We start from the raw sequence: 21978 nt of genomic DNA, 5'->3' as shown, positions 1-21978 counted from the left end.
TTCTCAGAGCAAGCAACCTGAGTGTTGGAAGAACAGCAGCTGCTGTATAAATAAGGGAAAATGCCATGACTTCATGGCTCTATCTTTTATTTGTCAAATGGGAAATGACTCACTCCTACTGCATCTAGGATGCAGATTTTTAAACATGCATTTCAGAGGTCCTTTAATATCAGTAAATGTTGTAAATTCTAATGGGAAGCCATAAGACGATAGTATCACTGCAGACCCTTTCCCTTACCTGTGTTCTTTTAAAAAAAGAACTTTTTTTTTTTCTTCAAAACACAGGTGGTAGAGCACATGCATTGTAATGCAGTACATCAAATGGGGTTTGACTGCATTAGGGAAATGAGCATTCCTTTCTGCTTAAGGGACTCAGACTTCTGTTTCTTGAAAGGCAGTGCTTTTCTCCCCTAACAAAATTCTCTAACCATTTTACTTTCTTTTAGGAGAAGTTATGTGAAATCTTTTAGTGCAACAGATTGCTGGATTCTAGTATGCAAAAGAATTGTACAGTATGGATTTGCCATACGTGCTCTTGGGTTTGGAATTAATTGTAAAATTCTCAGGATAGTAATATGAATGCTGTAGTCATCTTGGTGAAGATTCCTGCTTGTAGTGATCCAAGGATAAACAACAATAAAATCATTACAAATGTGAAAATACATCCCCATATAGATTAGATGTTATATACTTCCAATATTGTGTCATTTCTTGGCACCCTTTCCTGAAGAAAAATAGAAGCATTCTCAAGTAGATGAATTGATTCAAAGAAACTCATAAATAAGCTGAAAATAATGGTGCTGTTTAGAACAAAGAGAGATATTTTGGACATACAAGCAACAGTAAGTGAGTCCAAATAAGTTGTTTAAATAAAAGAAAATAGAAGAAGGTTACTCAAAAGCAGAAAACCGGTCACTTTCAAGTTATATTTCAGTCTCTGTCTCTGGTAATAAAAGGAATGATCTGGAAGATTGCAAAGAACTCTATGCCCTGCCTGCAACCTTCAAGATAATCTGGCACTTCCCATTTTCAGGATCATGCTTCCATTAATTTTTACATTGCCAGGCTGCTTGTTTTGTACTGAAGCTTTCCCTATGCACTTGGTTTGTTCTTTTTGAAATGAGCTGGGCAGTTCTTCAGCTGTATTGAAATTTCTGGAGGTCTGGTGAAGGTGAACTGAGCCAGGCACGATCAGACTGGGGATTTGAGAGTGATAGACTGAATGATGCAGAGAATGTGATAACTTGGAGAGAGGAGAGCAGAAGAGCTGGCACTCCCAGTCCCTGTACAGAGCAAACTGTGAAGTCTTAGGGTTCAGAGTCATGCTGTTTCTCCACTGCATCAAATCTGGGAAGCCAGAAGCCACCAAAGCCTGTCGGTGTTCCCGGTGTTCCTGGTGCAGGCAGGGAGGGGCAGCTCTGTGCTGCTGTTGGCTGCTGCTCGGATTGCAGTGCCAGCTTTGCCAGCTCACAGCTCACCCACTGACCCGTGCTCACGTTAGCATGACCCCGCATCATGAGTTGGGATTTTCTTGGTGCAAAGTCAAGCTCCCAGAGCTTAGGCAACATTGAAATAAAGATGCACAATCTTCATTTGGTGCTCTGTTTCTTTCCACTGTGATGAGGTTATGTAAGTAAGCATTTCATAACTTTCCTCCAATTACTCTTTCCTTCTATTGATGTCTCTTTCTTAAAAAAACTTTTTTTTGATGTAACAACACAGTTGGCATGTAAGCAATCCTATTCTTAAAATCTTAGTTGCCTCCCTTAAGAGACTAAGAATAACTATTGATATGAAATTTCTGCCAGCTTCTGAATTTGCTGAGAAGGATGAGGGCTTTTTTTAGTATAGTGGGGAAAAAAATACAAAACATAACAAGGTAAAAATCCAAAAGTAGCTGTTTGTTTTAAATTACTCATAACCAGCAAGCTACCTAGCTACCTACCTATATTTTTAATATTAAAAAAAAAAAACCCCAAACAAAGTGCAGTCCTTCTTGTGAAATAAAGACTGCAATTGGAAGTTTTGGATTCCATGTGTTTTCCAGTTTGCATGCATTGGGGTTACCTTCCTTTTGATTTATTCCAGTGAAAAGAACTTCATGTGTGCAATACTTCCTTTAAAGAGAGGCATATGAAACTTGATCACTGGAAATAGTATAGCTTTTTTTATTCTGTAGGGACCACACAAACGTTACAGAAATATTACTCAAGTTACAAAATCATCAACATTTTCTATGTTTTTCATCTTCTGTTGGTGTTGTGGCTGCATACTGTTTATGCACTGCTTTGAAATGTTTCTTTACTTGTACCCCAGAGGAGAATAAGAATCAAATCGAAACATTGTGTGTATTCCAAATAGAAGGAAGTAATGCATGCTTCATAGTTAAAAGGAAAAAAGAAATCTGAATCAATGAGTTTTTCAACCAGAAAATATTTCCTCACTTTGTTTTTCGTCTTCCTCTTGCAGATTTAGCACTGGTTGGCCTTCACCAGCAAATGGAGATGAGATCCATAAAAGAGTGAAAAATATTTTAAGGACGCACAGTGCCAGACAGCGCCTAATATTTGTAAGTTTGACTACAAACTAAATCCTTCCTCTTCTCCAAAATGACTAAAAAAGAGAACTGTGCCTACAGTCTTGGATTTATTATAATGTTGTCCTTTGTGGTAGCCTTGATTGTAGAAATACGGATTTGGTGTGTGAGATCAACTGTTTCACACTGATTTCAGAAGCCTCCTTATCTTTTGCCTTTATGGGCAAGTGGTACAGGCAACCCTCTCATGGCTTATTGAGAATAATTATATTGGAGTTTGGGTTTTTTTATATTCTGATTCTCCACTCCCAATTTAAGCGAAAAATGTTACAGATGTGGAGAACATCAAGGCTTAACATGTTGTGCAGCTGCACATCAGCAGCTGCATGTATCCAGCTGTTTCTACAGCTAATATTATTCTTCTGATGTGTGGTTTTTTCCCCTTAATTACCTGGCTTTCAATGAACAGAGCTCTTTGTCTAATGAGATTACACCTGGGAACAGAATATTTTACCCTTCATGAAATTTTGAGGTGTGGTTTTAGAAAGACAAAAATTTTTCCTATTGTGATTTTGAGAAACACAGTTTCTCAAAAAAATGCCAGAGCATTGTACCAGCTGAATAAGAAGATTGTTCATCTGCAGAGGATTTGGAATTGTGAGTGTGAGATGAGGCAAAAGAAAGGTAGGATAAAAAGGTTGTAAGGATGAGAGATGATTATGATACAATGATCATAATGATGATTATGACGTAAGATGATGAGGAGCTCTGGCAATCTAATTCAGAAATGTTATTGATGGGTTAGAAGAGACGTAAGTCTCCCAAAGTGGAGAAAGGCATCTCTTTTTTGCTTCGGTTTTTCTCTTGGAAAATGGAATGTTGACAGAAATCTGCTTTTGAATGTTGGGGCAAGTTTAAATTGCTACTGTCCCTCGCTTTCCACCTTCCCCCTCAGCTGTAGTTCTCTGTATCAGTGGGAAGTGAGATAAAAAGTGTGGGAGCCCTGATGTCCTCCCATCACATTCCCCACAGCAAGGGCAGGTGCAGCACTGCTGTGCTGTCTGGGATGGAAACCCAGCAGAAGTGATCTTTGTGGTCTTGATCCACTCCAAGATGGATTGAAGAGCATCTGTCTTCACTCTGAAGTCCTCATTCATTCATTCATTCATTCATTCATTCATTCATTCATGTCCCCAGATTTAGCCATGTTAGGCAGCTCATTCTCTCACCTTATTCTCACTTCATCTGATTATTTTCTCATTTCTGTTCAATGTTCATTTTTAGCTTAGTTGTTGTGGGTTTTGTTTTTAACTCAGAAAAACCTTGTCTCATGTATATATGAATGTTACAATTTCATGAGCTGCTGCCTCTCAAATAGAAGGTGCCCATGACATTCTTCTGTGTTTCAGCCACTCAGAATAGGTACAAATCATGTCAAATGCTCCCTTGATGTTTCAATGAACTAAAGATAACAAACTGGATTTCCTGGCAGTTCAGCACCTACATTTAATGAACGCTTGCACAGCCTGAACTATCTCCAGTGGTTCTTGACTGCTTTCCTCAAACAGTAGACCATGACTTTATGATAAGGAGTAATTGGGTGATTGGTTCATGGTCTCTCCTACAGTCAAAAAGACTCTGCAAACATTGTGGGGGAATTCTTGAATTTTGGTACTTTCTGTTGGCTTTCTCTTGGCACACCTTGTCACTTACAGAATCAAACACTTGCTGAATCCTCACAGGGATAAATAAGCAGAGATGATACTTTGTCCTCTTCTGTTAGAAAACCTTGTGTTCCTGCCCTAAAAAATCCAGCTATTAGGGGATTGGGTCTTTAATTACCAACTTGATCAAGCCAGTGCTGGCAAAGGATCATTTTTCTCACTCTGTTTTCTTCCACTGAGCAAAAGGAAGGGAAGGATGCTACACAGCAGTCTTGTGGTGTTGGATAGTTCTGTAGAGCTGGCTCATGAAAGTTGTGCTAACAGCAGCTGATCTAATTTAAAAAAGAAAAAAATATATCAGTTCTCTTTGCAGTGAGTGCTGTAGAATACACCAGGATGGGTTGTGCTTCCCCACATGGCCCAAAATCGAGGCTGTGGTGTTGCACAGCGGGTCTCTGAGGTAAATGGGTCATCTTGAAAGTGAGGGAATGGTAAAGGAAGTGTATTGGCAATGTGGGGAGCAGATTCTGGCTCCAATCTAGATCCTCTTCAAACTTTGAAAGGTTAAAAAATACCTCTTTCATTCCAAAGACCCTAACGCTAAATAACCATTCCCAGAAGCCTACAGCAGTGTTGTCCAAAATTTCATTTTTATCGTGCTCTGCAAAAATAGTGTGACTGGATTTCTGCTGCATATTCCTTGGGGTGTCCACTGTACCCTTCTGCTGTGACATTCTGACAATATCGTAATGTTTCCATCTTTTTTTGCTTTCCAGAACATAATTTGCCTCTGGCAAATGCTGCAGAGTTTTATTTACCACTGTACCCCCTTTCCTCTTCAGTGCTTTGTAGTCTGTGACTGCTGAAGGAAGAGAGCTCTCCTGTTTACAAACACTCTTATTACCTTGCATTTCACCACAATAAATTCTCTCAGGTCTTTCCTCATCCATATGCTGCTGTTGAGCTTGCTCTGCATCTTATTGCCATCTACCACTATATTTATTGTCTTTTCTCCTAGTTCTGTGTTACCAGCAAGTGTGATTATTTTTATTGCCGTCTTTTTTGCAATTATTTCTCCTATAGCATGAAAGATGACTTTGTTTACTAATCCTTACAGCAATTGACTTGTGCTGAAAGCATCACTTAATATCACCCCTTAAGTAGGGTCTTTGCTGTTCAGAGTAGGGTGAACATGATTGTGTGTGCTGGAATTTCTACCATCCCATCTCAGGTGAGCAGCTGGCTCCCTCCACAAGGGTTTTTTGTTTCTTTCTTACTTAAGAGGGCAAATTTGGGTTAATTAATGTCTAGATAGCATTTGGAATGTAAAACTGCCTTCTAGAAACGGAGAACACCTGACTGAAGGGTCATTAAGTGTATCAGATTTTTTTTAAAGTTCAGTAAGCATGTACTCAACCTTCGATATGAAATTGAAGAATTGAGATGTGTGGAATGCTTCTGCCTTGTAAAACACATGAAATTAATAACATAATAAGGTTTAGGTTCTTTTTCTGCAAGAAACACAAAAGCAGTAAGCAGTAGGTTTCATAGCATTTTGCCAATGCGTTTATTTGGGTTTATTGAAGCTTCTGCTGTCTGCATATTTCTCTAGATCTACACTGTCTAGAAATTCTTTCCAGTTTATTACCTGAAAATTGTTAGTTGGATTGTACTGAACTTAATTAAAAGTGTTCATAAATGGCATTTGGCTCATTACACTTTGTCCCTTTCTCCCCCAAGAAATGTAAGCACTTTAATAGTCCTCTAAATGGAAAAAGTATTTTTGAAATGAGATCATTGTAATCAGAAACCAAGGTAATGAGAATTTGATTTCTGGGGTTTTTTTTAGGATGATTTACCTCAGACAAGAGAATCTTCAGTTAATGTGCCCTTAACCATGAGTGAGCTGCGGAGCAGGTATGGAATTTTTCTCTCACCAAGGCAAAACAGTCATACTCAATATTTTCCTTTACATTTAGCTAAAAATTTCTCTTCCCATTTTGAGCTTTGTCCTATATTGCACAGGGAGAAGGTTTTAGGAGGTGTTACTCATACTAAGCTTTCTCACCTAAAAGCAAAATACAGTTAAATCTAATTATGCCTTTGATGTTGTTTGGCACTGTGTCAGTATGGTTTTCACAAAACACTGGGTTTGGAACTGGACTTTGCTATAAAAATGATTCTTAGACAGAAGTTTTTGGAATTTGTCAGCCAGAGAGAAAATTTCACTTCTAAAATAATCTCTTGGATATTTTTTTCTTAAAACTATGGGAGTGCAAAAATAAATTTAAGTTTATTTAGTAATATGGTTTGAGGCTGGGTTTTTTGATTTTTTTTCCTTTCTTTTTTTTCCTTTTTGCAAAACAGATATTTGGAAAAGAGAAGCATTTTCCAAAAAGTACATCAGATTTCTGTGGTGTAGTTTAGTGATTCAGCATGCCATATTTTCGAAGCTATCTTGGAAACCTGAGGTCTTAAAAACCAGGTTTATGTGCATTAATTACTCTGTGTACTCCTCACATACATGACCAGAATTTAATTTGAGTAATTTACTTATAAGATACCAATTAAATTGATTTTGATGGTTTCTGTAGTAGAAGTTACCGATATTGATGTTCTATGTGTATGTACACAGTATTTTGTACATTGTTTTGGGTACTTATTGGAGGAAAGCTACTGAGTATTGGAAATCTTTTATGGGCTCCTATGGCTTTTCTGGTTTGCTTTATATTAAGAGAGAAGACCTAGAACTGTGGTGCTATATTTGAGAGGTGTTATCATTAGAAAAGCCTTTATTTTGAAAATTAAATGTCACACACTATTTTCTAACAAAGGCACCCCAAATCACCTGTATACCCGTGAAAAGAGGATATTTCAATATGGGTACTGTCACAAATTTCTACTTGAAATTTATGAGCTCCAAAAGGTTCATTTATGATTTGCTGTCTTCTTCAAAAATCCCTGTGATTTGTAATCTCCTCTGTGCAAGGGAGTACTCCAGTTTCCATCTGGTTGTGAAGTTGCTGCTGCAGTTGTGTCTCCTGTGCTCACTCCTGTATTCTGTGTAGCCTTTCTGCTCCCTTATCCTTTGTCCTGACAGCTGGGGCAATTAAATTGTGTAGGATGTGTTTGTGAGAGAGAAAGTGCAAGTTTTTGTTTTGAGGCAGCTTTGGGACTTTGAGTTTTATGCTGAAACTGCAGACGATGGAAAAAAAAATGGAAAACAAACCCTAATACTCCAGAATCCTGAAGTGATGGGATATGAAATGTGGCACTTGGGTTGGGAAAGTACTGCTCCTTCAGTTTAGAGGCCAGCAGCACTGGGGGTGAGACATAAAGGCCTCCAGGACAGTCAGACTGCTGAGTGTTTGCCACAGTGCTCATAAACAGGATACAAGGACAGAGACAGAGTTCATGGAAGGACAGGGTACTGTCGACCAAATGCTGGCAGTAAAGTAGATGGATGATTGAAAACCACTGGGAGTAAGGAAAAGGTCTGTGTTTTGTGAAATATTTAGTATATGATTCACTCAGAAAAGAACTTCTGGGACTCTTAAAGGAGATGTATGAGGGAACAAAAGCATATGACAGGTATTTCAGAGCAGGGAGTTGCGTGCAGAAATCCTGCTGTTAATATGATTTGTGAGTGTAATTCCCAGATTGCTTTGCTCAGGTTGTCAGCTGGTTTCCAGTTGAGACAGGAGAGGGAATCTTCCTTAACTTGGCTGCAGCTTTGTCCAGGTATCTCATGCACAAGGACTGGCTAATGGAAATACATGGAAACACTCCTCCAAAAAGAGAAGGGAAAATTAAGCCTTCTTATAAGTCTTTGTCAGGACCAGAATAAGGAACTTGTAGAAGTTACTGTTGATTTTTGAGTCTTTACTGCAGTTAAGTGTTGGGTTTTGAGTGTCTCTAGGTAAATTCAGCTTTTAGGAGAAAAAAAAGGCAAGCACAAGGCTCCTGCTGGAAATGGATTCCAGGGAAAAGTGTCAGAGCTGTTTGTTGTATAGTTACAAGTGCTGTGCCTGCTTGTTGGCCTGAGAATTCTCCATCAGAAGTGAGGTACCACAAACTGCAGGAAGGAGGAGGTGAAACTGCAGTTGTTGATATGTCCCCAGGGTATTGACTTGTATGCATTTGACACAGGTCTGTATAACTTCTCTACTGATTGTGGTTGGTAGGGGTTGGTTTCTTTGTGTCCAAACTGTGAAGCACAGTTAACTCAGGATGATAAACAGGTTCAAATCTGCTCCATGCCATTGACTGACTTAAATGATGGCGCAATTTTGAGTGTGAAAGTGGCCTTCCTCTCTTTTCAATAGTGGAGCCACACAAGAGGTCTTGTCTTATTTGGTGTAGGTTGGCATCACCCTAATATTTGAATGTAAGAACTTTAAAAGCAAAAGCTGTTCCTCCTTTTTTTTTTTTTTTTCCCCATGGGACAGTAGAAGCTTAGAGATTTGAATTTAGAAAACTGATTCTACATCTTCCTCTTCTTCCCGTTTCCCGTTCTTCAAATGAAAACCTTGTGTTTTGATGCAGCTGGATTCATGTATTCGTGGATTTGCCATAAGGTTTCTTTCAATTTTGTCACATGTTGGCTGATACTAATTTGAGGATGAATTTTTAAGTATTGGTTTGATTGCAGAAGACACTATCATTAATAAATGACATATATATAAGAAGCTGTAAAGCTTCCCTGTGGAATGTAATCCATTTCCTAAGTGAAGATGGTCACCCTAAACTTCACATTTCCAGTTTCATTTCCCAGACAGAGAACATTTGCAAAAGCTGAAGATAACTCAGTCCTAATTATTAAGTGTCTTAAGTGCCTAAATCTCTGAGCAGATGTGAAAAATGTCATCTCAGTTGTAATTTTTTTTCTGATGATTTTTGATTCTTGTTTCATGCTTCATTACAGGGAAATTGCTCATTTAGTTATATGACACCAACCTTTGTTTTGAAAGTATCAAGAGGAAGCAGATAGTCATGATGTTTAGATATAAACTATTCAGACTTGTCAGTGTTTCATAATGATTTGCAGAGTATAAATTTCACTTCACAGATCTAGGGAACAATTTCTCAAAGCAACTGCAAGATGAGCCTGTATTTGTGTTCAGTATTAAAACAGTGACACAGAAGATGGGGTGGGGAAGGAACCCTGGATTGCCACTATATCAAAATGTGTTTGGTAGAAAACTTAATCCAAGATGCTTCCGATAGAGCACTTTACAGCTGGAACCACAGTAATTTAATATCCTCCTGATAGATTGTCTTCATATTGAAATGGCTGCTTGTGGTTACAATTTCACCTTCAAAGGACACAAACATCCTACTGTGTTGCTCTTGCCTAGTCACACACAGCCTGCAAAAATACAGCAAAATTACTGCAGGTTCCCTGAAAACTAATTCTTTTTGAGGGCCATTACAAAGTGTACTCAGATAAGTGGGGGGGTGTTCCCCATTTCTTAAAAGTAGCTGCAGTGCAGTTTTTATTTTGGTTTGTGGAAGGTAATCTGTGCCAAGCAGCCTGACATTGGTATTTCTGCTTGTTTTGTGTTGCTGATTCCTCTTCCATATCTTGCTTTGATCATTGTTTCTTATCCTCTTTCCTCTGACAGTCCTCCACCTCAGCGGAACACTCCTGTTCACTTGGACAGTGGTGAATGTTGGTCTGGTCCTGCAGCTGTGTACAAGGAGAAGCCTCACAGAGCAATCTTGGAGGAGACTCTGGCAAAGATGTATAGAAACATGTACCAAAAAACTGCTGGTGCTGTTTCAGATCACAAAACATATTCCTGAAAGCAGCTCACCTGAAAATGCACAGTATACAGTGTTTGTAACTAAACCTATTTTTATATTTGTACTCTATTTTTTAAGGTGTCTTCATGGTTAGGCAGGGTTTTGGAGAAATGGGGATTTGGCCTGGGCTGAAAAAAGGAAATGATTAACATTCACCCCCCCAAAAAGAAACAAATAATCCCTAACAAAAAAATCCCCTCCACAGTTAAACAAGATGGTGTTGCTCCTTTGAGACTCTGAACATGGAGTCATTTGAAGACTAATAGGTCTGCTGGACATTCCTGTCTGACATCAACTCGGGTTTCAGCTGCAGCCAGTTCTTACTAAATATCTAAATCTCTTCAGCAACTTAAACACAATTGGTTGAAGAAGCAATGTGTCCTGGTGGTCAGAGAGGGGACCTAAAGGGGAAGGTGAATGTGAGTGAGTGTTGGTTTAAAAGTGACCCGCCTAGGACAAAGAGAATTGTTTCCTAGACAGTTGCCTTTTAATTGGCTATTTTGGAGAATGGCACAAACTCTGGTACTGTAGGACCCATAATAATGTATTTGAAGTGGTTTTGAGCACCTTTAGTCACAAGTGTTCTAATAATGGGAGATTTTAAAAGAAAACCACATAGCCCAGCAGCCTTTGTGTGAGATGAAAGGTCATCTTCACAAAGCCTTTGCATTTGAAAGCTTTCATGTTCTCCAGCCATGACATTTGCCAATACACTTGTCATTTTAAAAATATGAATAAGAAAGGACTGTGCACGGGGAAAGACCAGAACTAGTCAGCAAGCTCCTTGTGTTCTGTACAGGCCTTCTGAAATTCCTGCATCACAATCCCACCTAATTTGGAGCCTGTCCTTCCCGGTCTGCTGGGATCCTGTTGGCAGCAATCGCTTCGTTTTTGCTAAAGGCCACCAAATGTTCATCAGCAGTTCGATGCTTTCCCCAGGGATGGAACCTTTTCAGCCTTGCACCGAGCAGATCCCACATTAGCAGACCAGGGCAAATTGCCCATCCATTGAAAAGCTGAATGTTTTAAAAGGGCAAGAGTGTCCATCTCGTGCTTTCCCCCCAGAATGTGGAAAAAACAAATGCCTGTTCTGGCTGCCTCCCTCTCTGAGCAAACAGAGGCAGCTCCACCGATGCCATTTTACCTGTTGTGATTAGATAGAAGATAGAGCTAGCAGTACAGATGGCACAACATATGACTGGAACCTGCCAGCATGCCTACATAAACAAAAAGTTGGTCTATTCTGCCTTCCCTCCTTTAATGCTGAGACAACATAATTGATTTGAGAAAGCAGTTGGTGAGCAGTTCTGCTGGTGGGAGAGCACATGGAGGGGCTGTGTGCTGCTGTTTCAAGCAAGGGCACTCTCAGAGGAAGTGTCTCACATACAGACATTTCTATTTCTTGTAGCTGTTGGACCAGTTGAAGGGAATTAACACGGATAACTTCTGTCCCTGCTGCCATTTAGCACATTAGTGCTTTCAGGGGCATTAGTGACCCCGTCTCATTCCATGAAGAAGTGCCAAGTCACTCTTTGAGGTAGCAGGACACTTTTTTTGCAGAAGGGAAAAGTAAAACTTGCCCAAGCTGTGTCCCTGGAGGCATGGAGGCCATGGAGGGTTGTTCTACCAGGATCTGCTGTTCACTGCCCTCTCCAGTGACCCCACAGTAGTTCACAAAGGAATAGTTTTCTTTCTGCCCAGAGGAGTAGCTGTATTGAAGTAGATCCTAAAGAGATGGGGCAGATTCTGAGAAATACTTTCCAACCTTTTGGTGTAAAGTTAATCTGTTGAAACCTCAAGGTTTTTGCAGTTTCCTGTATGTGTTTGAGCCATAAGATTCAGTGTTCTCCTGGTATCCTGCAGTTTTCTTTCAATGTTCTCTGTGCATTCCCTCCCCAGTCTCACAGCTGAGTAAAAGTTAGTCTTCTGAAGATTGTCTGCTCCCCTTTGGCCTGATCTGGCTCCGTGACACAGAAAACCTCTTTGATTTTTCCCTCCCCAGCAATCCAGCAGATTTCAGTCCCTGATTGTTCAGTGTGTGAGAAGGCCTGAATGCTGAGGGATTGTTGTGGGGTTTTCCTGTATGTTTGATGAAGGACACAAGTTGCCATGAACTGAAGACACAAGGGGATGAGAAAGGTTGAGGGCCACTATAAAAAAAGCAGGGTGGTGTTTTCAAGGGGTCCAAGGAATGGCTGGAGGATATCTGTTTGGTTCCCCTAGCTAAAAAAAAGGAAGCATATGGTAATATGGCAACCTTCAGTTCTCATCAAAGATGAAAAATTTTTCAGCAAAGGTGAGAACTGGATGGGAGAAAAAAAGGTCATTATTGAATTTTGACCAGTATGAATATTCTCAGTGTAGCCTTCTTCTGCAGTAAACATCAAATGGGACAGACAGATTGAGTATCTTTGGCCCTGCTCCAGCTGGGAGGGAGATGTGTGTTCAGTGTCTCTGAATCAGCTGCTGCAGGAGATGTTCCTCTCCTGGGTCAGAGTCATTCCACAGCTCAAACCGTGATACAGCAGAGAGTGCTCTCTTCCAAGTACTGTGCTGGAAATCCAGTTTGATAAATGGAAAACTTTCCTCTGGAATGTGACTTCAGGCCCAGATTACTCTGATCTGTCCCTAAAATCTTGAAGGCACTTTGTTTTCAGAAGCATTTTCCCCTTCCCTGTTTGCTCAGGTGGCCCTGCCAGCACACACAGCTCTGAGCACGGCTGCTCTGCCCCTGCAGCCTGGGAGAAGTGGAGGTTCAGGCACTGAACCAACACAGCAATAAACTGTAATTGTTTAGTGCACCTTGCCTTCTAATACAATTTAAATCCCTTCTATCAAATGCAAATTTCGAGATTCCTGAGTGGAGCTTTAAATAGCATTTTCTGTGCTCATTCCTTATCTTCTGCCATCCACAAAGTTCTAGTGACAGTGGGATGGCATAATTCCACCCCCGTGTTTTAGCTCCTAAAGGAAAGCTGCCTACTCAAATCTGGCAATAATGGGCCAGATGAGGAGTGAATTGGTGCTTTTCTGTAGAGTCTGTGCCTCTCTCTTGCCCTCCCCAAGTTATTATAACCCACGGGTGTTCTCACCAAAAGCTGTTCAGCATGCAGTGATGCTTTCAGGATGCAATCAGTGCAATATTTTAATCATTTTCATTTTAGTGAGTCAGACTGTGCTTCCTACTTGTTCCCTTCCATCTCTCCTATGAATAACTTGGTTCAGTTTAGGATCTTGGGCTGGCTTTAGACAAACTGCCTGCCTGTGTTCAGAAGAAATGCAAATCCTTGGCTGAGGAGTAGCTGCTTTGGAAATCACTCGGTCATTGACTTGGTGTGAATTAAAGGCAAAAATGTCAAACTCTTTAATGATTTGCCTTATCTAAGTTTTTGACTTACAGGAAGAGAAGCTTAAATTGCTCCTCTGAGGATAAGAAGCATAAGAATGGCTGGAGTTATGGGAACAGGTAGGCGCAGCTTTGTAAGATAGATGGGGAACAGTGTTTGTGCTCCAAAGCTGAGCAGCTTGGGAAGTGATGAGGGCTGTGCTTTAGATTGTGCATCACATGTTTGAATTTTACTTCAGAGGCTGCCAAAATTATCAGGGGAGAAAGTTATCTACCTGGAGATGTTGGGAATCTATTTTTGGGATAAAATAACAGAACATTTAGCTCAGCTCAGTATGAAATAGTCTTTTCCAAACTCCTTCTCATTGTTACCTCAGCTGTAAAATGGGGAGTTTGTGTTCTGTTGAAGCTTAATTAAATGACTGAGAAGTGCTTTGGGATCCTGAGGTGAATGTTAAAGAAATTATTTTATAGAAGCCTGGCTGAAAAGTCCCATCTCATCTGTAGGTTACTAAAAAGTAACCTTTATTTTAATTTCCCCAGGTTTATTATGTTTTAATCAGACAATTATTAAACAAACCTTAATCAGATTTAATAGATTTCTATCTTGATCAGAGAGGGCTAGAAAAGATAATGAGCTGCTTTACCACATGTGCTCTTAGGAGCTAATCTTTGCAGTTGGTGTCTTGCTCAGCTTCTGTCTCCTGCATGATCCAGGTTCATATCCTCACACTGGTTGCTCTTATGATACTTTTTTATCTTATTTTTAATATAATTTTTTTTTTTCATCCTGATGTCTTAGTGCTGTTTGTTCTGTGTACTAACCAGCACTGTTAACATCTCTCACATCATTGATCCTCATCCTCTCCCCAGGAACAAAGGGTGCAATGTGACAGTGAAAAATTTTGTGTGGTGTGCCATGGCTTTGTCAGAGAGCTGGAAGGAATCTCTGCCTTCCCATTCCATGTGCGAGAAACAACTTGGTACATAATTCTCCTCTTCTTTTTAAGCCTGAAATGTTTTCTGAAACGCTGAACCATGCAACAAAGTTCTCAGCCTTTTAGCAGTGTTCTCTTGCTGTATAAATCTGGTAATTTGGAATCTCAGGGTCATAGGAAGGGCCATGGTGTTAATTACTTCAGTGGTCATGGAGTGATCATTATCAGGATGCTGAGAATTTCTCATGGGATTTGTTTAGTAATCAAGGAATTTGAGGAAATTTTCAAATCAAGGAAATTGAGCCTCTTGGTTCCAGTGAGAACACTTGAAGCTGACAGAGGACAGCACTTCTAGGGCTGATCTTGATGAGCTGCCTCCCTGACAGGAGGGGTGTCTGCCTTGGGTGATGTCTCTGGGAGCAGCAGAGAATTGGTCTTTGCCCAGTTCCTTTCAGTTCCAACAAATGCAGCAGCCTTGTGGGAAGTGATTGAAACCCCCAATATTCATGTTTCCATTGCACAGGACCTGTTAAGCACAAGCCCCCTTGATTACTGTTGGCTTCTGCTGCTTTCCCCGTGGAATTCAAAACACCATCAACCAAAGCCCTTCAAAGATGTGCCTGTAGCTCCTTTTATCAGTGTTGGCTTGCCAAAGGCATGGGGTTTGTTCCCATTTTATCTTTGTGAGAAATTCTCTGAAGTGTGGTGATAATTTGTCTGGATGGCAGCATAAAGGAACTGTAATCTTTCTCTTTGCTTGATCTATGTGGAGATTGTGCTTTTTCTTTGTGTGCATTTCCCTTCAATTCTGGGTGATTGCCTCTGGCCCAGCAGAGAACTCCCTGCAGTCTGAGCAGCGGGATCTGAGCCACCTTCTCACCTCCTCGGGGAAAAGAGTTTGCTGCTGCAAAACAACATCCCTCCTGGTTCATAAGGATTTACTGATCCTGAGGAGACAGCACAAAAATTCTGTTCTGTGGCCGGGCCTTTGCATAACCGTGTGGAGCTGATGGCATGGAATGAAGAGAGCTTCACACAGAGCAGGGTGGGAGGCTGGGAGGGGGGCAGACAGGACAGTGTTTGATGCCTGGCATGACATGAATTACGCACTTCTATACCGTGAATTTTCAGTGTAGGAAAAAGCCTGGGCAACTCCTGAGTAACAAAAGCACCAGTTACATCACTGAGTGGTGGTGAATTCTAATGCTTGTATTTGTATTGTTACCCTGACTGTAGCTCTAGGAACTGTTTCATTCAGGATTCCAGTAGTAAACACTTTACTAAGAGGTTGCTTTCCCTGCCTGCCTTGTTTTCACCACAGTCATCTAGTGTTTACATACATTTTAGCCTCTGTGCCATTTTTGAAGGCTTTATTTGTCTCATTTGTGTTTCTGGTTTGGATAATACTTAAATATGAAATCCATCTGGGAAACATATTGTATATTCACGTCGAGGGGTAAAACCAGTTTTTAATTAAAATTTTATACAGCACTTGTATTTCACTTTGTCCTGTTTTATTATGAAACACTTCAATCTTCTTCCTAAAACACATATGTCTTGTGCGTTTCAAGATGTTCCTTGTTGCTCATGCAGAACCAGTTTGGGAGCTCTGTCAGCACAGTGCCATATGTTCTGGGCTTCATTTAGCTTCTCTGCCGTTTGTGGAGGCAGCAGATTGGATGGAATGTAGCTCAGCTCAGCTCCATTCTTCTCTTTGTAAACTTGTCAAGAGATAAAAAAGCAGGGAGAAGGAAAACACTGAATAATACTCAAGTGAGTTGAATTATCAATAAGTTACGGGAACGTGGCCAATCAAAATTGAGGTTTCTCATGTGTTTGAGGATTTTCCCTAATTGCAGCTTTTGCAGAGCCTATAAACTGATGCATCCCTCGGTGCTACCCAGTCTCACACCCAAAACCAGAGCTGAAGATTGAGATATAACCCAAGTCATTTGTAAATGACAAGCATGAAGTGCTTGATTTTGCATTGATCTGCTGGTTTAATTTTTTTTTTTTTAAGTGAGTAGATTTCACAGAATATTCTGGACTGGAAGGGACCCATGAGAGCCACTGAGGCCAACTTTGAAGTGTGTGGCTCGTACAAGGATCAAACCCTGCCCTCAGTGTTGTTTGCACCAGGCTCTGACGCCTGGAGCAGGAGCAGGTGGATGTGTGGAGGGGTCCTGCCCCTCTTTGATGCCTTCTGGCTCTGTGAGGACAACGCAGCACTCTTTGAGTGCCTGGTACTGAAAAGAGGAAGCTCAAGAATGATGGTGCCCTCCTGCTAAAAAAACCACCCAAACCCAAAAAGGTCACTTTTTCTTATAAATCCATTCCTGCTTCTACCCTGCCCCCCTCATCTGGACCATGAAGCAGTGGGTGCCATCAGCCTTTAATCCATGGCTGGTGTGTAGACAGGGTTCCCAGGGATTCCAGGCACTGCTCTGCTCTGCCCAGAGATTTCAGGACCACCACAGTGGCTTTGACAGAGGACCACAGTATTTCTGTGATGCTTTAACTACAGCTTAAAAACAGAACCAAACCAAACCAAACCAAACCAAAAGAATAAGAAACTGGCAAAAAAAGGACTCCATACAAGTCTGCTTCCCCTTTGCTGAGGTGTGAGGCCAGAGGGGAAGGGCACGAGCAGCTGCTTGATGAGGCTGTGGAGGAGTGGGGAGGGAAACTTCTGCAGTCCTGACCTGAGGTCGACCAGAAATCACCAGCTGGAGTGACATGAGTGTGAACCTGCTTGAAGTGACAGGCAGCTCAGCCCCTGGGACTCTATTTACATATGTTTAAAACAAACAAAAGAAAGCTGCCTTTGTTCCCCAGGAAAATCTATTTACTTGGCATTCAACTCGTGTGTAAGCTGGAACTTCTTTCACAGAAGTAGAAACAAAGCGACTGACATTTCTGCTTTGATGTGAGGCTGCAGCTCAGGTTTGATCTTGAAATACGAGAGTAAACTGAAACTACCTGCAATTTAAAGGTGGATTTTTAATGACCTTAAAAGTTTTGAGAATTTTTTTCCCCTTCCCTCGGGGACCAGAAAAAAATTAGAACAGTAATCTTACCCATAGCTGTAAGTCTACAGAGACAGTGGCTGCAGGTTAATGAAAAATTGACACTGCTACTTGCTGTGCTTCCAGCAGAATATTTTTTTTTTTCTTCAAACTGAACTATGGCACTGTGTGAGCTGGTTATGAGTCTCACATATTAAAGTGGATGCTGCTTCTGTGGAAGCCAGAGGAGCAAGTCACAGAACAGCATTTCTGTTTGGAACATGCTGCAGTAATTACTGGGTTCTTAAAATGGTTACTCTGGTCCTTCCCACAGACATAAAGAAATAATGAATTAAAGAAATGAAGAATTAAAGGTGGCTCTCTAAACCAGAGAGTGGCAGAGGAGCCATTCCCAGTGAGCTCCATCCCAGTGGCTGATCCCCAGTGCTGTGAAGCAGCCCCATCACAGTCCAGCAGAGAAACCCCAGAGCAGGAACTGGGTGTTTTGTGTGCAGATGCTCCTGTTTTGCGCGCACGTGTGCACTGTTCCACCCTGCTCCTGTGGCACTGGGACTCCTTGGGAGACACCTTGTGGCTCACAGTTGTTCAAGTGCCCTCTCCAGGAGCCTCTCTGCAGTTTTTTGGAGGGACAGCTTGTTCCTGGGAATCGGGAATGGCACCAACTCAGAAGCCCAAGCTGACTTTGCTTGGGGCTCTGACAACTTGATGACTGTTTGTTGTCCTTGGCATGGTGGTGCCATCTGGCCCTGCTTGGACAGTGGGGCTGTGATCCTGCCCTGCCTGGAATTCCAGCTGCTGCTGCTGAGATCTTGGGCTGTGCTGGAATGGCAGCACTGGCAGCTCGGTGCCAGCCTGTGGCAGATGGAGCACACTTCAGTCACCCCCGTGAGCTGTGCTGGAAATGAACACACAGGTGCTGGAACTGCCTGTGACACAAAGCGAGGAAAGGCATGAAGGTGGCTTCATGTGATACAGGATCCCAAGGCAGGAGCCATTGGATGTCTATGGGCCTTCCTGCTCCCCTCTAAGGATTTTAGATCCGTCCCAGTAAGAGTAGGAGGGGAATTCCGTTAGGTTCTTTGGTGTAAAATTATCATAGTTGTTGTTGTTGTTGTTGTTTTTATTTTGTTATTTACACAAAAGAGGGGAAGGGAAATTGAGAAGACCATGCAGAAGAAAGGAAACTAAACTGCATAAATTGTTTCTTTTTGTCTTGGGGAGCAAAAGTACAGAAGGGTGCTGGCACTCAGCCCACCTGTGCCCTCCTCTCCCTGAGAGCCCCACGAGCTTTACCCTGGTGGAGTTCCCTTCTGTAGGAACACAGGGAGTGTGGTAAAGCATCCCCCACCCCCAAGCTGGCATCTCTGTATAAGGAAAGAGTCTCAGTTTACCTTCAGACATTTCAGGAAGTTTAACTAGAAAGTTCAGTGCCCTTCTCATTGTAATTGGCTCGGTGCCAAGAGAGAAGCACCTGTTGGACCTTGTCACCGTTCTTCAAATCCTGTACCTCTCTGTACTGGCAGCAAGCCAAATTGTCCCTCCTAAAACATTAAGTATTTAGGAAGGAGCACCAAAGAACTAGGGGGCTTTTTGGAGTGTTTCTAGCAGGGTGCCAGAGGTTTTCTTGGACGCCTGTCCACAACTTTTCTGTAACGTTTGTTATTTTTCATTTATTAAACCTTTTACTTTACAAAACACCTCTGAAGAGCAGTCTGGCCAAGATTCTTTTAAACCAATCTGCAAGGGCGGGACCCTCAGAGATTGATACATTTACCCGTGGCTCATAACACTCTGGCCACGTGTTAAACTGTATCAAGGGAGGGCAGTGCTCCCTGCAGGAATGAGAGCTGTGATCCTGGTTCGGACCCTTGAACTGAGGAACAGGGACCTCCAGCTGCAATTTCCCTGGGCAGGTGCCCATCTGTGCATGCCGGAGATGCTGGGGGGCCTCTCCCTCCTTGTCCCAGAACTTCAGTATGAGGAATCAGAGAATTCACAGTACCCCGTTTGCTTCCTCTCCACCCTGCTAAAATGCCTGTGGTTTGATTCCTTTCCTTTGTAATAAACTGTGCCCAGCACAGCGTATATTCTTTTAAATAACATTTTTAAATATTTTCCGGTAAATTAAAGTGATGACATGTTTGTAGGGCTCATTGTTAATTTCATTTCCTTTGGCTCAGCCAGCCAGATAAAATGCAATGTTATTAATCTTTGTTTAAAAGAAGATCCTTTGCCGAACAGTAATAAATGATCTTGATAGATTTGTCAGGAAAATGAATGATAATCATTTGCAGATAGACACAAGCCTAGTATGGAAGATTAATAAGAAAATATGTATTGGCATCATTAATAACATCTGCTGCCAATGCACTTGGATATTGGTTAGAGCCCGAGAGGGATGTGTTCTTGTTAGGACACCACAGCTCATCCTCTGCTGCCACAGCCAGCTCACACAGTGCTCCTCTTCTGCTGGAGTCTCATTTTTTGATTGATTTGGTTTTAATTTTTTTTCCAGCTAATTACATTGTTTTCCTAGAAAACACAAGCAAAGGTCAAGGTGTTTTGAGACAACTTTGCTTTATTTCAATAAAACCTCTCCGACTGACGTGCCTTCCTCAATCATTCTTTTCTCTTTTGTTTCACTTCAGTGCTTCAAAGCAGAGGAGTGAAGTGGAATAAGCTTACCAATGAAATGTGTTCCTGCTGAGGGTGCACAGCTGGCTGCATCTGGCAGTGGGGGTGTCTCCACTCCTCAGGGCCAAGCTCAGAGATGCAGGCACAGCTCTCAGAGTCCATTATTTTGTTGAACCACCATCACCATGATCATTTTAAAGGAAAAGTTACCTTCAAGGATCCATGGGGTGAGATGGGAAGAACTCATCCCATAACCAAAGATCAAAACTATTTTGTCATTAAAAAAAAAAAAAAAAAAAAAGGCTTAATAAAATTCAGTTCTACTCTCTACAAAACTGAATGTTTCTTAGAGGAAAAAAAAAATCTCAAATGTTTGAAAAACTGCCTCAGTTTTCCTCATCCTGCTCGGTGTTGCTTTCCCATGCTTTAAGGGGATGTGTGCTCCAAAAAAAGCCAATAAAACCTTTGAGCTGAGAGCTGCTGAGGGTCTCTGTGGCCCAGGGCGAGGAGGTAAGAGCCCTGGTATTTCTAAATGCACTAATAATGTACCTGTTATTATTAGACATTTGCCAGCTATCAATCACTGCTGGTAACCTGATTTTTTCTAGATGTTTTGGGGCACCCTCTGATCTGGGCACTACTTGCTTGAAACTGAATCCTGGAAAGACAAGGTCAGCTCTGTGTTGTGTGCTTCTTTCCGTGGGCATGGATGGGCAGCTCATGGCACTGAGAGCTCCTCTGTTCAAAGGAAATTACTTTTTCCTTTTAGAATGATCAAATGCTTTTATGGACCTGCATGAGGCCAGCACAGACCCCATCCTGTTTCATCCAAAATGAAGATAAGCAGGGAAATCACGGCCCAACTTCCCTGTGCCTGGTGGAAACAGAGCCTTGTTTTTTCCCTCCTTGCTGACTCATGACTCATTTTCTTCATCTTTCTGGTGCTGTGCTTCTCTGTGTGCCCTCACCTCCCCACACAGCCCGTGGTGACTTGGACCTGCCCTTTGGATGCAGGCTCACATCCCTGTGGGCATTCTCAGCCTTCTCCAGTCACAGATGGTAACACTGGGTGCTGCTGTCTCTTTGTGGTTTCAAAGCTTTTGGCTGTGCCACTTTACGTGGTGGCCCAAGATGGATCAGAAAAGCCCAGACTTGCTCAAGAAAGTGAGATTGTGATCCAGGCCCCAAGGAAGGAAGGTTCTTTCCCTGCCACAGGCAGGTCACTGTGGTCCCAGGGAGCCCTTTGTGTGTCAGAGCAGGCCAGATCACCACAATAACCCACAGTCAGAACTGGCTTGGTTACTCAGGCACCTTTATTGCTGGGAATGCTGTTAAGGGGCAGCATCAGCCCTGTGAGGAAACAGGCTCAGACTGGTGTAAGGCCAACCCTCATGCAGCAGAGGGGACAGGGTGGGGGACTCAGGGAGCAGGAAGAAGCCCCCTGTACCCACTGCTGATGCCAACGAGGAGTGGGTGGGGTGGGAGGGGTCCCACACAGATGGTGGTGAGGCTGTGGGAGCGGAGGCTGTCATTGCTGAGTTAAACCAGTGGTCCCCAACTGACCCCATCCAAGTTTGGGCCATATAAAAAAACCACAGCTAGTGTGTAAGTCTCCTTTCCTACACCACTGTAAACCAGAACTCCTTCCCCAAAGCAGAGCAGTGCAAAGTCAGCCCGGAGAGAGCCCCCAGCCATGCCACAGCTGGGCTTTCCACTTTCCAAAGCCTTTTCTCCTTGCTGGGCTCAGATCCACAACCTTAAACTTGACCCCAAACCTTCTGACTTGTCCCATGTGCTATCTATCCCACACATCCCCTGCATCCCAGGTGTGACCAGTGCTGAGTGCTGGTCACCCCTCAAGGAGAAACTGAGCCCCACAGTCATTCCCAGCAAGAGGTGCCTCCAGGGAAGGGCTGGGCTGCCATGAGCCAGCACCTCAGGAACAGTCACCAGGAGCTCTGTCACCTGAGGCTCCCAGCTTAGACAGGAAGGTGACAGCAACCAAAGCCATGCGATTCCTGACCCCAGC

The 21978-nt window shown here is 42.2% G+C and overlaps 1 protein-coding gene across 1 annotated transcript in view; it reads left to right on the top strand.

Moving 5' to 3' along the window:
• Nucleotides 1-15780, top strand: part of SPATA6 (spermatogenesis associated 6) — a 41802-nt gene extending 26022 nt beyond the window's left edge. Inside the window, exons 11-13 of the mRNA XM_066192781.1 lie at nucleotides 2470-2569; nucleotides 6050-6117; nucleotides 9825-15780. Of these exons, the coding sequence (XP_066048878.1) occupies nucleotides 2470-2569; nucleotides 6050-6117; nucleotides 9825-10005 (349 nt within the window). The 3' untranslated portion in view covers nucleotides 10006-15780. The remainder of the gene's footprint in view (nucleotides 1-2469; nucleotides 2570-6049; nucleotides 6118-9824) is intronic.
• The last annotated feature ends 6198 nt before the right edge of the window (nucleotides 15781-21978 follow it).

Source organism: Chamaea fasciata, unplaced genomic scaffold (assembly GCF_029207755.1).
Source record: "Chamaea fasciata isolate MVZ Bird 193981 ecotype frontalis unplaced genomic scaffold, bChaFas1.0.hap1 SCAF_10, whole genome shotgun sequence".
NCBI lineage: Eukaryota > Metazoa > Chordata > Aves > Passeriformes > Sylviidae > Chamaea > Chamaea fasciata.
Note: the sequence above shows the minus strand (reverse complement) of the source record. Positions and strands in the feature narration are given on the sequence as shown.